The 15,834-nt window shown below is 46.4% G+C and overlaps 1 protein-coding gene across 3 annotated transcripts in view; it reads left to right on the top strand.

Annotated features, from left to right (window-relative positions):
• The window catches only part of MACROD1 (mono-ADP ribosylhydrolase 1), a 340,694-nt gene that overhangs the window by 248,362 nt on the left and 76,498 nt on the right, over positions 1-15,834 (top strand). For 2 of the 3 annotated variants that reach the window (XM_035097652.2, XM_035097653.2), the window contains exon 4: positions 5,780-5,809. The exons of the other annotated variant lie outside the window; for it this stretch is intronic. In XM_035097652.2, the coding sequence (XP_034953543.2) occupies positions 5,780-5,809 (30 nt within the window). The remainder of the gene's footprint in view (positions 1-5,779; positions 5,810-15,834) is intronic. 3 annotated transcript variants of the gene reach the window in all.

Below are 15,834 nucleotides of genomic sequence, written 5' to 3'. Positions count from 1 at the left end.
GGCCATCTTGGTAGTGGCCGCATGGTGACGGCCATCTTGGTGGTGGGTCGCTGGGCATGCGTAGAAGCGACTTCCTGTGCCGCTTTGCTCTATTTCCAGTGCCCACACATGGGCAGAGCAGCACCCAAAATGGAGGCTCCCTAGCAGGTAGGAAATCTGGGGAATTTCCGGGGTTTTTCTCCATTCGGGAGAACAGCAGGAAACGAATTAAAATCCAGGGGTTTCCCGCGAAAAACAGGATACTTGGCAGCTAAGTTCATGGCTAGTATAGTACTTGGTTTCAATGATGCTCACCATCCTATCTGCTTTCCTCTGGATGAGATGCAGTTTGTCAATGTGTTGCCCCCAACTACACACAGTACTCCAGAGGATGCTGGGACATTTACTATGGGATACTCTCAGGCTGGAGAAAGTCGAATATGATTTCAAAGTGCCATTACTGCTCAGAGAGAATGCATTCATGCCCTTGTTGCTTCTGGTCAAACAGGTTACGTAGGTCCTGAATTCTTAATAATAATCTTGCACAACGTGTTTGACCAGAAGCAAGGAAAGCTTTCAAACCACTATGAAGAATTTGTTTCTTTTCATATACTGAAGGTACACCCTGGGACACACACATCCCACCCCCACCCCCATCAACTGTAAATTCCAAGAGAAGATTGGTGGTGGGTGGAAAAGCCATTCGCCCCACCCCCACCCCAGTGTAGGCTGGTGAAACGTGCTTGCAACGCCCCAATTCTAATACAAAAGATTGCTTCCCTCCCTCCCCACACTATGACGCATTGCCAGCAATTCTACTCCAGCTGCGGTCTTCGTTTACTCTACCGCAGCCTGTCCTCCTCTGATGTAAAAGTCAAGTTATTTTAAAAATATTTTTGTTAAGGATATGTTTGCAAAAAATAAACAAACAAAAAACTGGTGTGGTGCATGCAAGCACTGCTCCCAACACCCCTATGCTGCATGTTCCGCCCCAAGTTTCCTGTTCTAACCCAAATGCAATTGAGAGGTGGAGAAGGGCTATATCTGGGTTACAGAACTTCTGTTTTTGCATGCAAAAAGTCACAGGTTCAGTCCCCTGCATCACTAAGTAGGGCTGGGAGAGACCACTGCCTGAAGTCCTGAGAAGCTACTACAAGTCAGAGTAGACAATATTGAGCTATATGGACCAAATGGACTGATTCATTATAAGGCACATGCCTGTGCTCCAGGAGGCAAGACCAAGCCAGGAGTCTGTTTGAGGACAGACTGCAGCTGCAGCTCAGCAGTATCCAACCACTAGAAGCCCCATCAGCACAATGGTGTCTGCCTGTGCAACAGGACTTCCCTCCCCCTATGGAGGGCTGGGAGAACCCACAGAGAAGATTTAGGGGGACTCAAGAGAGGAGAGGGGGCAGTCCCATGTTGCCAGGGGAAATCCTTGCACTGAGAGGTTTGCTTACTTACTACTACTTCTGCTTTCCATGCAGAAGGTCCTAGGTTCAATCCCAAGCATCTCCAGGTAGGGTTGGGAGAGACCCTGTCTGAAATCCTGGAGAGCTTCTGCCAAGAGTGTAGGCAAAACCCAATGTTCTGCTTTCTGTGTTGCTAGAAGCCTCTCTGCAGTTGGGAATGCTGTAATATTATGTTGGGAACTGTCCTCAGATTTGCAGGTATAGGGTGGCATACTGAATGAATGAATGAATGAATGAATATTAAGAGTTTTGGGTCATGCAGAGACTTCTATGCACTTTCATCCAAACGCGCTCCAAAGACCTCTTCAGAACTTTGTGCTCAACCAAGAACAGCCAGGTCCACCCATGTAGAACAGGGACATTTGGAGGGGTGTGTGTGTGCACAACTACTTTTGCTCCCTGTACACTTCCCACCCACAAATGTTGCTCGGACGTGCTCAAACAAGGCCGCCATTTCTCCACAATGCGTTTTCCAGAGTTCTAAATCACACCTCATCAGTTGCAGCACTGGCAACTTAGCGTTCATGCGTGAGCTGTGTGCATATCTGCGCTAGAGGCAAGGTGCACTACCCACCCTGCCCGGCTGAGAGATTTGATTTCTAAAGACCCTGGGGAAGAAGCCGAATCTTGAAGAATAACCACACCAGCAGCTCAGTCGCGAGAAAACTTTTAACTAGAGTATTCCCAGAAGCCTTGGGCAGTGATTCACCAGGGACAGGTTCCAGAAAACAGGGATCACCTCTTGTAAAGAGGAGTGCAGTCAGAGTACACATGAGCTGTTTTTTCTAAGAAGGCTTTTCAGCCCTCCTGATGGTCTCCTTGGGGAGTCCTCTCATCAGTTCCCAAGGAGCCCATAGCTGAGTAGTTGAGAACGTGTTTCGCCTTCAGAAGGTGCCAGGTTCCAGCTGTCTCCAGCTAGGAGAAAGGAGCAGGAAGCAGGTGACCCCCAAGGAGATGCTGCCAGTCTGTGTTGTAGGCAGCTCTGGGTTATACCAGTCAAATCTGGTATATGTGTCAAGAAAAGGCTAATTCTGAAAGACCTGATAAGCAGTTTTCCTTCTCTTGGCATTCTCTTGATGTGCTTCTTTCCCAGCTATTTTGAGACTCCCTCTCACCATATGAGATGTAGCAAATTGTCTGTTCACACACACACACTGCGGTGTGGGGAGACTGACCTGAAGTTTCCATGCATGCCCCTCCCAACCCACATTACACACCTCACTTCTCCCAGCTCCAACCACAGCGGCGTGAATCTCCTGGCTAGGCTCCCTGGGAACAGGGGTTTATTCTGTACTGGGTGTTTCCGAGGTGACAGCAATCGTATGCGATGCTCCCGTTGCCAAGGTAACTTCTCGGTAACAGGTGCTAAACCTTCAGCAAACTGCTAGGGCATGAATGAAGTCTGGAACGGCATTTATTTCCAGCTGTAACTGGGGACAAGGGTGTGAGGGGGAAAACAGTGAGGAGATTTTGTCTACAAGCTGATTTGAAGCATACACACGGCTTATCCTACAGGTTGCCCCCAGTAGCGAAAGCCTAGGGAAATACAGGGCTGTATCTAATGCTGAGGCTCCAGTACTTTGGCCACCTCATGAGAAGAGAAGACTCCCTGGAAAAGACCCTGATGTTGGGAAAGATGGAGGGCACAAGGAGAAGGGGACAACAGAGATGGTTGGACAGTGTTCTCGAAGCTACAAACATGAGTTTGACCAAACTGCGGGAGCGGAAGACAGGAGAGCCTGGCGTGATCTGGTCCATAGGGTCACGAAGAGTCGGACATGACTAAACAACAATCTAATGCTAGTTCTACTCAGAGGACACCCATTGAAATTAATGGGCATGACTTACTCTGAGAAGGAGAAGCATTGGATACAGCCCATAAGTAGTGTCCAACTTCAGCACAGTACTTATGCAAGTGGAACATGGGCGTACCCAGGATCAAAGCTAGGGGGGGCACACCAGCCACACACACCAGCCACCCGATTGGCTAGCTGGCAATGATGTGGCCAGGATCCCCCTAGGAGGCATGGTCAACACCCACACACCCCAGAGGAAAGGGGGCCATTTGCAAGGCAGCACACGGAGCCACCCACGCTTGCACTCCTGCCTTGCCCGCTCCTTTAATGGCAGCGGTGACTTTGCTCTGCAAATGAGATGCCGCAGAGCATTGTGGGGCAGCACTTTCTGTGCTGTGCTCGCTGTGACTTGAAGGAGTGTGGGCTGAAGTTAGCCCAGGTCCAGGTCCAGGTTTTTTTCAACGGAGGCAGCTTCGCTGCCGCTGCTGCCATTTCGCTTCAGCCAAGCAGGCTGAGGTGTAGCACAGCAGGCAGCGTCCCTGCCTGTCCTCTCCAGCTGCCCTGTTTCTAGGGGGCAGCTGCCCCCCCTGCCCAATGCTGGGTACGCCCATGAAGTGGAACCCTTTCAACCCAGGGGTCTCCCAGTGAATCAGGTTTAGAGTATAAAGTAAGCAGGGATGTAGGATGTGGAATTCACTTCCACAAGATGTGCTGCTACCTTTTATTTATTTGGCAGATTAGTACATCCACGATGTGGTGATGGGTGCTTGCCTGTGTTGGTTTCTTTGCTTGTTTACTTCTTTATTTTGTGAATTTGCAGAGCACCCTTTGGCCAATTGGCTCACAGTCCCTGAGGACAGCATGATAGACAATGAAGGGTGGTGCTGCTGGACAGAGGCTCCAGCTCCTGCTGACCGAGCACTTTTGGGCCTCCTGAATATTTTTGGGGTAGGATCAGTATAGCCAGGTGCCTGTGGGGAGCTCACAACAGCCACATGTGATTCTCGGTTATTCAGAGGCACATGCATCCTCTGACAGTGGAGGTAGAACACAGCCATTGCGGACAAGTCATTGACAGCCAAGAAAACAATAAAAACAATATGAAGTCAGAATAAAACAAACAAACACTAAAAGGGCAATCAATAAGACCAACGTTAAAAGCAGGTGGTTAAAACAATTCATTAAACTTAGAATGGTTTTCAAAATGGATTGAAGAGATTCAGGGAGGGAGAGGCCGTTGGCTGCAAACCTCCCATTATGAGGTGATCAGAATGCTGGGGGCAGCCAGCACGGGGAGGGATTTTGCCTTCATGCCCTGTTGGGAATCGAAGAGAAATTTGGTTTGGTAACTTGCACTTTCTGGAGCAGTAAATGAACTGAAATGCAGCCATCCTTTGAAACCCAGACTTCTATGAATCTTGCAGTGCAGTTCTCCAGCTAATTAAAATGGACAAGAATCCATAAAGTGGGCGTTAAAATGCATGTATTAAGCAAAATAAAGGGGGAAATGCATTGTCGATGGGGGAAATTGATTTGGAAAATGTGCCTGTTAAGATAATTCTGCACTAAGATGCTTAATTTCACAAGGGCTTTTTTGGAAAAAATGCAAACTTATGTGGAAAACTGAACTTTAGACTGAAAAAATAAGAAACTGAGAAAAAGCGAAAATTCACGGTTCACCCATTCCTTCCTCTAAGCATCCTCTAAGCCAGCCATCCCCAAACTGCGGCCCTCCAGATGTTTTGGCCTACAACTCCCATGATCCCTAGCTCAGAGGACCATTGGTCAGGGATGATGGGAATTGTAGTCCAAAACATATGGAGGGCCGAAGTTTGGGGATGCCTGCTCTAAGCATTTCTCACCAGAGTGTCCACAACTATGTCCTTAATGTCAATACCTGTCATATTGCCCACCTGTCAAAGATGGCCCAGAGGAGTGGGGGAGATAAAGACCAGGCCTGCGAGGCCAAAAGGTTCCCGCCTCCTGGTCTATTTGTATATAAAGCTATTGGCGGGCATGGCCTTTTACCAAATGCAGAAGGACAGATCTCTACCCCAAGTGACTTTGCAGTCAGAAACACGACACAGAGGAGATAACAGAGTGAAAGGCAGTTGCACAAATAGCTCAGGTGGTAGAGCATGAGACTCTTGAGCTCAGGGCCGTGGGGTTGATCCCCACATTGAGCAAAATATTCCTGTATTGCAGGGGTTGGACTAGATCACCTTTGTGGTCCCTTCCAACTCTACGACCCTATGATTCAGACAAAGGGATGAAGATGCTTTGACTTTCAGTACCTGAGTTTCCACAAGGAGATGGGTCTGGTAAGAGAAGCAGTTTGGTGCAAAGTGGGGGTGGAGGGGACTCCAGGGGCTGGGACAAGGGCTGGAGGGAAGAAGGAGCCTTCCAAAAAGCCAGACGAGTTATTATTGTAATGCTTCCCCCTGCTTTTTTTTGGTGAATGAACTAAAGTGAAATGGTTCCTGAACAGGCAGCAATTTAATAACATCATCTTTCTCTGTGTTTTCTTTGTAGCTAACAGTTCCCTGCTGGGAGGAGGCGGGGGTGAGTCTCCTAATTGATACCTTTTTCTTCTTCACAGCTTTCAAATTAATATCTATACTGGTTTGAAAGGGAGGGGGAAGGAAGCACAGGGTACTAGGAGCTGGGCACTGCCTGTGGCTGTTCAGAATACATGAGATGCCCAGCTGGCTGAATCCCTGGAGAGCTGCTGCCAGTCAGTGGTGGACTAGATAGACAAGAAGTCGGACACAGTATAAAGCAGAAGGTTGTGATCTTAAGTTCAAGACGGGCACAAGTATGTCTTCCACAGTACATAACTTACAGCATTTCACTACCAAGTGAGATAGTTTTTTTTAAAAATTTTAAAGCAAAAACAGAAATACTTGGAGAATAGGTCTATGAATCACCACTCAACATGATGGCAAAATAAAACCTTCATCTGCAGGGGCACTCTACCTCTCGGTGACAGTTGATGGGGTCAAGCAGTACAAGAAGGGGTAACCAACATGGTGGTCCTCCATGTGTCGTTGTCCTCCTACAACATGTTGTTTTATGCCACACTTCCACAGCATCCATTTTGTGACTGGCGACCCCAAAACTCTCTCAAAATTAAAAAGGTGCCCCTTGGTCAAAAAAGGTTGGCCTACTCTGACTGGCAGCAGCTCTCCAGGGATTCAGGCAGAGAAAGGTGTTTCTTCGTCACCTGGCTAGGCAGAACAAAACAGCATTTGGAAATAATATTAAGATAAATTTTGATTCTTGTTGTGTTGTTTATTTGCTTGTTTAATATTGTGCTACTTACGGAGAGGACAGAAATCCGATTTTGTTTGCATTTCGATGTGGAGCTGCCTAATTTGTACTTCTCAAAATGTTACGCAAACCAAAAGACACATTCACTTTTCTGAATTTTGCAGTGCAATTCTCCAACCAAATAATATGCACAAAAATGCACGTATTTGGGGGGGGGGATGTGGTTCAAAATGTGCACACTGATTAAAATAACATACAAAAATGCATTATATTAGGATAATTTGCCTACATAAATGTGCATATTACTCAAAACTTCAAAAAGATATTGATTTTTTATGATTACTGTTTTTTTTAAAAAAAACAATCAATCTGTAAATTGCTGGGGAAATGGAAAACACTGAGAAACCAAAACAAATCCAGACATCCAGAGTGCTAGCCCACCTTTCAGAGTGAACCCTCACAAGGCAGTTTACAATCAAACAATTGAACAAACATGCAACAAAAGCAGTATCTTATAAAAACTATACATACAGGGAGCTGGCAAAATAAATAAAAGCCTGGCCTAGATGTGCTTTAAAAGCTGAGCGTAGAGAGGCCAGACATGGCCATTCAAAGGCTAGTGGGCTGTAGGGGATATGACAGAGGCAGGCAGACTGGGTGTTCAGAAAAAAAGTGGGGCTAAACATCTATTGCTCCCCCTGCCCTCTGGGTCTTTCTGCCAATGAGAAAGTTCTGAGTTCTTTTGTGATGACTTCCTGGCTTGACATTGTGCTATAGAATATTCAATGGGGGGGGGGGACAGGACCTGTGGACCACACCGAATTTGGATGAGTAAGGGCTCTCCCACTCCCCACTTATGTGTCCTTTTCTTTGCCCTTTTCCAAAATGGTGGGCATTGTCAGCATACTATGTGCTCTGAATAAGAAGCCGCCCGCACTCCCCAGGGCTCTTCTGCAAAGGCTGCTCTCAATGCAAGTAGCAGGTTGTGCTTGGCTTTTGACATGGCACCTGGGAGGGCCAGCGACTCCCCTGTACAGCGGGAGTGGAGGTCACGCTTGGCCAGTGGCAGTGCATAGCTCTCCAAGATGCTCACGGCTCTCCAGGTGTTAGGCAGGCAGGTGTCCCCTGGTGCAGGTTGAGGTCGGCTTAGTTTTTGCTCACATATGGTACACAGACAGACAGACAGACAGACAGAGATGCACTTTCAGGAGGAGGACAGCTATGCGCCCTATCAGCTGACATGCCCTGGATAACTGCAGCTAGTATTTCTGTGTGTTGTGTACACAGCCTTAAATCAATAAATTAACCATCTTAAAAAACAAACAAGTACTGTAAATAAATTCGAAAACAGTTTGACACCAGCAGTAAGTACAAATAATGCAGCCATGAAATACTATAAAGCAACAGGGAGGGGAAAAAACATATTTAAAACACAGCCACCATAAAAAAGTGGGATAATTATGGGATAATCCTATACCTGTCTACTCAGGTGTGAGTCCTACGGAGTTGATTGGGACTTACTCCCAGGTAAGTTGCAGTTAGCTTTAACTACAGCAGTTATGCCACTTCAGAAGGGAACAACTATTTACCCATGAGCCCCAGCAAGTATGGCCAATGTCCAGGGATGATGGGAGTTGTAGTTCAGCAAACAACCGGCGGGCCAGAGGCTCGCCCACATCCGATGAGCCTTCTTGAGGATTGGTACATTCTGTTAATTCTCCAGTGGAAGTGATCACATGGCGGAGACACCCTCTATGCAGATGCATGGTAGAATTATTCTTCCCCTGTCCTCCTCTCTCCCTGACTCCCAAGAAGGCTCATTAGATGGAGGCAAGCAGAGAACAGTCACTCATGCAGAGAAGCAACAAACAGCCTCCTCTGGGGGCAGGGAATTTTGCTGGAGGCATGGACTAATCTAACCATGCATGAGGCAGAGGTGCAGCAAAATTGCTTCCCTCCACCCCACCCCACCCCACCCCACCCCACCCCACCCACAAAAGAAGACTGTTTGGAAAGAGGCAGTTACTCACGCAGAGAGATGGCAGGCATCCTCCTCTGTGGGTGGGCGATTTGGAGTTCACAGCAGCCTGCAGTTATTTGATTCATTCATTTACCTGGCCTGCTAGCAATTCTCTTTGTGAACTTGCAGACTGGTTTAAAGGAAGAGCAGCTTTCTAGGGACTCCCAACAATGCAGAGATACAAGATTGTGGGGAGGGGGGTCCTCTCGTGTTGAAATAGCCCTCTGGCCAAGCCTGCTCTAACCTGCAGCACAGTGCCCCCTAGAGGCAAGGCTGCCCTTTACCGGTCTCTGCCACTACAACCCTCTCATCTGTATCCCATCCATGCCACGCAGTGTAGGCCTTACTGAGCCAAGATTTCACAAAGTCAAAGCCCAAGGTGGCAGGAGTCTGGAAGCCGAGCCAGCCAGCAGGAGAAGAAAATTGCAAGGAAATGAAGGAGTCAGGCAAACAAACAAGCCCCATCCTGAGGCCACTCGCTCCCAGCGGCATCACTGCCAATGTTAATGGGTCCTTTATTTATGCCTGACCCGAAGTGATCCCATTTTATTTCCACTCTTTAAAGTCCTGGACCTGTCGCCACTGTGCGTGGGGCTTTTCTTCGTACAGTGATAAACAAGAACCAACCGGGATTTATCCTCCCGTCCATTAACCTGTGATCTCACAGCTCGCAAATAAACGCTGAAGCTGCAGGCTGCCTAACGACCCACCCACTCACTCGCCCAACCTCTTCCTCAGCTTACCAGTCCTGCAGACGCAGCAGCAAAGTGGGGGACAGGGATTGGCTGGGGGGGGGGGCATAGCACAGCACAGCCAGCCTGGACAAAGAGGCTCCTTCTGTTCTGCAGCGAGGGAACCTAACAACATTAGAAGAATCTAGCTTTCTTCCAAGCATCTGGACCTCATGGTCTGAAAGAAAATGTGCCGCTCCTAAGAATCGAATGTACAAGGTGTGAGACAAAACATGCAGATTCTGAGAATCTAGTCCACAAGGACTGAGAGAAGACGTGCAGATCTAAGAATCTAGTCCACATGGTTTGAGAAATATATGTTAGTAGTATACCAGGAACCTAGGTTTTTAAACAAGAGCTTTGGAATTAGCCTGGTGAGCTAATTGCTAGTCACCAAGGAGTCTCGATCTCTTTGCCCTCTCCTCTTGTGCATGGAGAGATGTGCAAAAAAGATTTAAGAGATGCATGGCTTTCCCTCTCCTACCTCTCCCACTCTGTTAGTCATAGGATGCTGCTCTTCTCTGAGTCAGACTACTTGGTCCAGCGAGCTCAGTGTTGTCTGCAGTGACTGGCAGCTAGGGACGTCAGGAGGCAGCAATTTCCATCCCATCCTGTGTTCGTCGCAATCAGTTCTGTTTCTATTCCACTGCAGTCCGGCTGTCCCACTTAGGTCATTAATTTCAGTGCATTTCGATGGAAGGGAAATGCCATGAACATAATGTTTGCAGACTAAAACAAAAACAAAAAAACCCCGCATTTGCTTGTGCGATTTCTGTTCCTGACCTTAGATGAACATGCAAATTGTGTCAAATTCCTCTTCCGTTTCCAACAGAATTCTCTTACATCCTTACTGGCAGCTGTTTTCCAGGGTTTCAGGCAGTGGGCATTCTCAGCACTACTTGGGGGTGCCGGGGATTGAACCTGGGACCTTTTGCATGTTGAGCAGATGCTCTACTACCGAGCTTCAGTATTTGAAGCTTGGGCTTATTTAGTAGAGGAGTAATTCATGACTGGCTGTGGCCCAGACTGTGTCCTTCCCCCATTTCTGTCGCAGAATGCATCTCACTTAGCAAGCACACCTGCTGTGCAGTGTTGCTGGAATGTCAATCAACTTCCTACCTTTTGCAACTATGGTAATTCCCCAACGACAACGATGGGCAGTGTTGAGTGGGCAAGAGCAACAAATGAACACAGGAAGCTGCCTTGTCAAGCCATTGGCCCACCCAGCTCAGGACTGTCTACAACAACTGGCAAATTCTCTCCAGGGTTTCATGCAGGGGTATGTCTACCTGGGCATGCCAAGGATTGCTACCACTGAGCTAGGCAGGTGTAAGAAAGCATGCAGGTAGAATCCCTCCAAGCAGCTCCCTCCTATGCTTCCAAGTGACCGACTTAGCTCTCTGCTTGGAGCAACAAAAGGCACCCTAGGGAAATAAATTTAAAAATTGTCCAGTAGCACCTTAGAGACCAACTAAGTAGTTCTGGGTATAAGCTTTCGTGTGCATGCACACTTCTTCAGATACCTGCATGCACACGAAAGCTAAACCCAGAACTACTTAGTTGGTCTCTAAGGTGCTAATGGACAACTTTTAAATTTATTTATTTATTTCGACTGCATCAGACCAACACGGCTACCTACCTGAATCTAGAATCCTAGGGAAAGGTAGCTTTCATTCCCCACCACCACCACCACATCCCAGGCCACGCCATTGCACTCGCTCTGCAGGGAGCCTTCTGTGTAGTCCACAAACCTGGCTGCTTGGGGTGGAGAAGGTGCTGAAACTGTGTGCCCAATCTCCAGAGCTGGAGCTCATCCAGGTGTGCTTCTCTGTCTGACTGCATGTTTTCCTCTGCAATACAGGGGGCGCTGTGTTGCATGTACAGTACTTTGCATGAAAAAGAACCTGCTGTTCAATCCCAGCATCTCCAGGTAGGGCAGTGGGGCAGCAGGGCACATTTTCTGAAACTTTGTAGGAGCTGCTGCCAGGTTGTGTGGACACTAATAAGCTAGGTCAGGCATCCCCAAACTGTCGCCCTCCATATGTTTTGGCCTACAACTCCCACAATCCCTAGCTAACAGGACCAGTGGTTGGAGAAGATGGGAATTGTAGTCCAAAACATCTGGAGGGCCGAAGTCTGGGGATGCCTGAGCTAGGTGGATACCAGGAACTGAGCTATACCATTTACTGTGTTTCCAAATTTGCATTTAGACTTATGAATTACCATCGGAATATTTTCTGCAGATCCAGTTCTTCGTTTGTTTTCCCCTCTCTCTTTTTGGTGATGCATTTCCTCTTTCTGGTGGTGGTGAAGTGTGGACCACATGACAAATGTAGTTTGGCCCTTACAAGGGGATAGCCAGCAAAATGGGCAGATCAAGAAAATGCCTTTGTTTCAAGCTACATCTGCGGGACTAGTCCAAGACATTTTGGCACTTGAAGTGGATAAATCCAAATTATTCTCCTCCCACCTCTTCCTCCTCCCTCTCCCCATCCTCGTAGGAGCCAACTCCTAGGGGCCGAGGTCCCTTTGGGCCCCCCAATAAATTATTTGACGGGGCTGGGCCCCTCATAAGTTGATGGGCATTGCCACTCGAATGGTGTGTGTGCGCTACGTCATGTGATTACAGGTGAAACTCGGAAAATTAGAATATCGTCGAAAAGAGGATTTATTTCAGTAATGCAACTTAAAAGGTGAAACCAATATATGAGATAGATGCATAACATGCAAAGCAAGATATGACAAGCCTTTATTTGTTGTAATTGTAATTATTTGTTGTTAGGCGGGTCAATTATAAATGGAATGTAATTAATGAAATGTAATAGTGATGTTTATTTTTGTTTATTTTTGTATTATTGTAACTATTTGTTTTATTACTGTGGAATTTCCAAAAGAAAGCATTTGTAAAAATTAAAAGAAAAATAAAAAAATAAAAAGTTGGACTACTGAAATAAATGCACTTTTCGACGATATTCTAATTTTCCGAGTTTCACCTGTATTTATGTGGGGTGGGGCTTACCCGGGTCCCCCAAAAGTTTATTCAAGTTAGCACCTCTGCCCTGCCCCCCCCCCACAAAGAAGCCAGGAAGGCAAACACCAATGTGGTAAAACAATATAATTAAAAATAATATAAAAATCACATACCTTAACGCCTGAATATTTCAAGGTGGCCAGCGGCAGTAGATTTCAGCCATCAAATGTCTGGGAGTAAACAGGAATCTTTAAAACTTCTTCCTGAAAGTTATTAATGAGGGGAACGGTTGCACCTCACCAAGGAGAGCACTCCGCAACGAAGGAGCCACCATCAATAAGTCCCTGTAACAGGTCAGCACCACCAGGCATCAGTCAGCAGCGGCACCAGCAACAGGGCCTTCCTGCTGACTGTAGGAAGCAAGGTAGTTGATAATGCTGTCACCCCTCCCACAAATTAAAACAGGGTGGTACCCAAGATTCTACTTAAACAAGGCCCACTGAAATGAATGGAGCTAAGTGAATCACACATGTTAATTTCAGTGGGTCTCAGGGCCTCAGACATTACACAGGTCCTTACACCTAGCATTGCTGCCTGAGTCACCGCAGTTCAGAACCTGCTTATCGCCCCCCACACGATAGCACTTGAGTGTTGTGCTAGCAAACCAACCGCAACTGCTTTCTTTCTTTAAATAAATAAATAAAATCAACTTCAGAAGCTTTCATCTTACGATGAATCTGGACTGTTGTTATTTCAGGGTAGCGGCAACTCACAATGCATTCAGCAACATTTATTATCTGAACTGGCATCCTCCGCCCTTCAGAGATCTAACCTCGAGAGAGGCGGGGGGGGGGAGGGAAAGGGAGAAAGCGAGAGACAGCGGGGACAACGGCAATGGGGCATAATCTTCCAAAGAGCAAAAATAATGTTATGTACGATGTTCATTTTTGTAGAGTAAAAAAACACATACTATTCATGAGCTTTTAACACTCTTCCTCTCTTCCTCCTAAGGCTCATAGAAATATGTGCAAATAATTAACACCGTTTGGGATTGCAGTCATAAGTTCCTCTATCCCCAGCCCCTCACTAACTCCCCCTTTCCCTCCTGGTTTTAAAAGGCACACACATACCCCAGGCAAAAGAGGGGTGATTAGACTAGGGGCCAGAAGGCTTGGTTGTTACCACCTGGAATGAAAAAACAAGGTAGCCCCCCCCTTTTTTTAAATAGCCCATGACCATAGTAATTTATCAACCCTGAGTAGCTTTCAACGAAAAACATACCTTAATCATGTAAACAAATAGTCAAAAATACACAATATCCATTTTGGGGGTTCACAGCTTTTGCCCAATTATATACCAACATTTTGGCATGTTATATACCAAAACTTTCCTCATTTAGTCTGCTATCTTAGACTGATCAGTGATCAATCTCTCTGCTGGGCTGGTATAAAGCAATGCTCACCCATTCTTATCTGCCAGCGTGGTTCCTACCAATTACTTGTGTGTCTTAAAATAGGTTGGACGGTACCATCCTGAGGGATTAAACTAGGTACTTTTTTCCAAAAAAAGACTATGACCTAGTAAAATTATTAGCCATGGTGGCTGTCAGTTATGAGTTGCTTTCACTCAAAAAAAAAAATTATTTAGCTGTATAAATAATTATAATAATTGCCAGAAATAAGTAGTAATCCAATATGAGCAAGAAAATGACAAAGGGACTTGGCAAATGCAATATATATTTTATGTGAAGTAAAAAATAATCAGAGAGATGAAAGCAAAAGAGAACAATACAACCACAAGAATATTTTTAGTATTACACCACTGTGTTGCTACTATACCTTCATTCACAAATCTGCAAAGAAGAAAAAGTTAGGTACAAGGTTTCCACCAAAGTTTTAACGCCTCGTAAAAGTCATTGTCATCATTCTCTAGTGCTTCAAGGACAGATTCAGAGCTCACCTTGGTTGTCGCAACGTTGTATATGGCATCTTGCCATGCACATCAAACCATTCTTCATTCAAGTAAGAAACTCTCTTAGAGAGTTGTGGATACATTGTCTGTGGGTGGCCTGAAGCTTATTTTGGGGTGCACACCCTATCGTCTTCTACATATTTTGGCTCTGACTAGATCATCTGCTATAAAACAAATGGGTTTGTATCCAACATTAGTTCTATTGACAGTGGTAGCTGGTGCCTACTGGGGGCTGGTGAGACAGAAGGCAGGAGGGCCAACAGTAGGTGGAGCTAGTGAGCCAATGGCAGGCAGAGCCAACTAATTCCAGTTTTGTCACCATCCTCCTCTCTCACTGAGACCAAGGAGGAGGAAGCTGAGATCCAGTGCTGCCCCCTAGACTGAATCTAAGAAAGAAGGCAAGTAGGTGGGAGCTGGATGAGGGCAGACTGGAGTTGGTGGAGCAGTGCCCCCTTTGCCCAAATGAACATACCTCCATTGCCTATTGAACTGAAATTAATGGGCATAGCTAACATGGGTCCATTAATATCAGTGGGTCTACTGTCAGTAGAACTTAATTTAATACAGCCCATAGGACTGAGTTGAATCGACCCCATTCTAAGGTCCATGTAACTGGAGAGGAATTGGGTTAACAGATGAAGCTTTGCACCAGGAGTGTTGCCTCAGCAGATACATGATTCATCGCTGATCAATGTCAGGTAGCAGGCTAAATTAAGAAAATGTTGGCATATAATATGTAGAAGCTCCTCAGCCTTCATGAACAATTTTATCCAAAAGTGAAATCTGAAAAATAAGATCTTAACGTACACCAGGGTAGTTTCTACCCACAAATCCTCCCTATTCTTCATCCAGGCGCTCAAGGATGAGCCAGCTGAAAACACTGTAGCGGGAACAGTGAGAGGCATGGCCTGGGGAGAAGGGGTGTGGCCAAGGAAGGGTCCCCAGGGCCTGACAATGAGGCTTGGAAGGCCACATCTGGCTCCCAGGCCTGAGGATTCCCACCCCATTGTAGACAGAACTGAGGTGGATGGACCAATGGTCTGATTGGAAGTAGGTGGCTCCATCCATATACTCCTTTGTAGGCCCAGATGAAATAAGTACAGCATGCATACAAATGTTGTGCTTTATCTCTGAGCTGTGGGGCTCTAGACATGCGCCTAGTCAGTGGAGAAGAGACTATAAGTGCATTCATTGTTCCTGCCATTAAAGTCTCTTTCCCAAATGCTGTGTGATCTTTTTCCCTGGATAGCCAAAAGATATTAGGCCCACCAGAGCGGGGGGCGGAATTAAACTCATAATCAGCAAAATAGCTCGATGCTTTAAAAAGAGAGAGAGAGAGAGAGAGGGAACAAAATCAATTTCTCCATCTCCAGGAGGATATGCGTATATCTCCCCCTAAATGGGAAGTGACAGCGCTCACTTAAAACCACGGTAAGATTGATGCCACAGAGAGCAATCCTCCTGACAACTGGGGACGCTTTTTGCTGCTACTGGAGGGGCTAAAAATAGCTCTTGCAAAATGCTTCTGTAGGGGCACATCTGTGAGTGTGTTCATCCAGATGTTCCTCCAACACCTGGAAGCAGAATGGGCTTGAATATTTGTGGATACAGATTTTATAGATAT

The sequence above is a fragment of the Zootoca vivipara genome, chromosome 17 (genome assembly GCF_963506605.1).
Source record: "Zootoca vivipara chromosome 17, rZooViv1.1, whole genome shotgun sequence".
In the NCBI taxonomy this organism is placed as follows: domain Eukaryota; kingdom Metazoa; phylum Chordata; class Lepidosauria; order Squamata; family Lacertidae; genus Zootoca; species Zootoca vivipara.
Note: the sequence above shows the minus strand (reverse complement) of the source record. Positions and strands in the feature narration are given on the sequence as shown.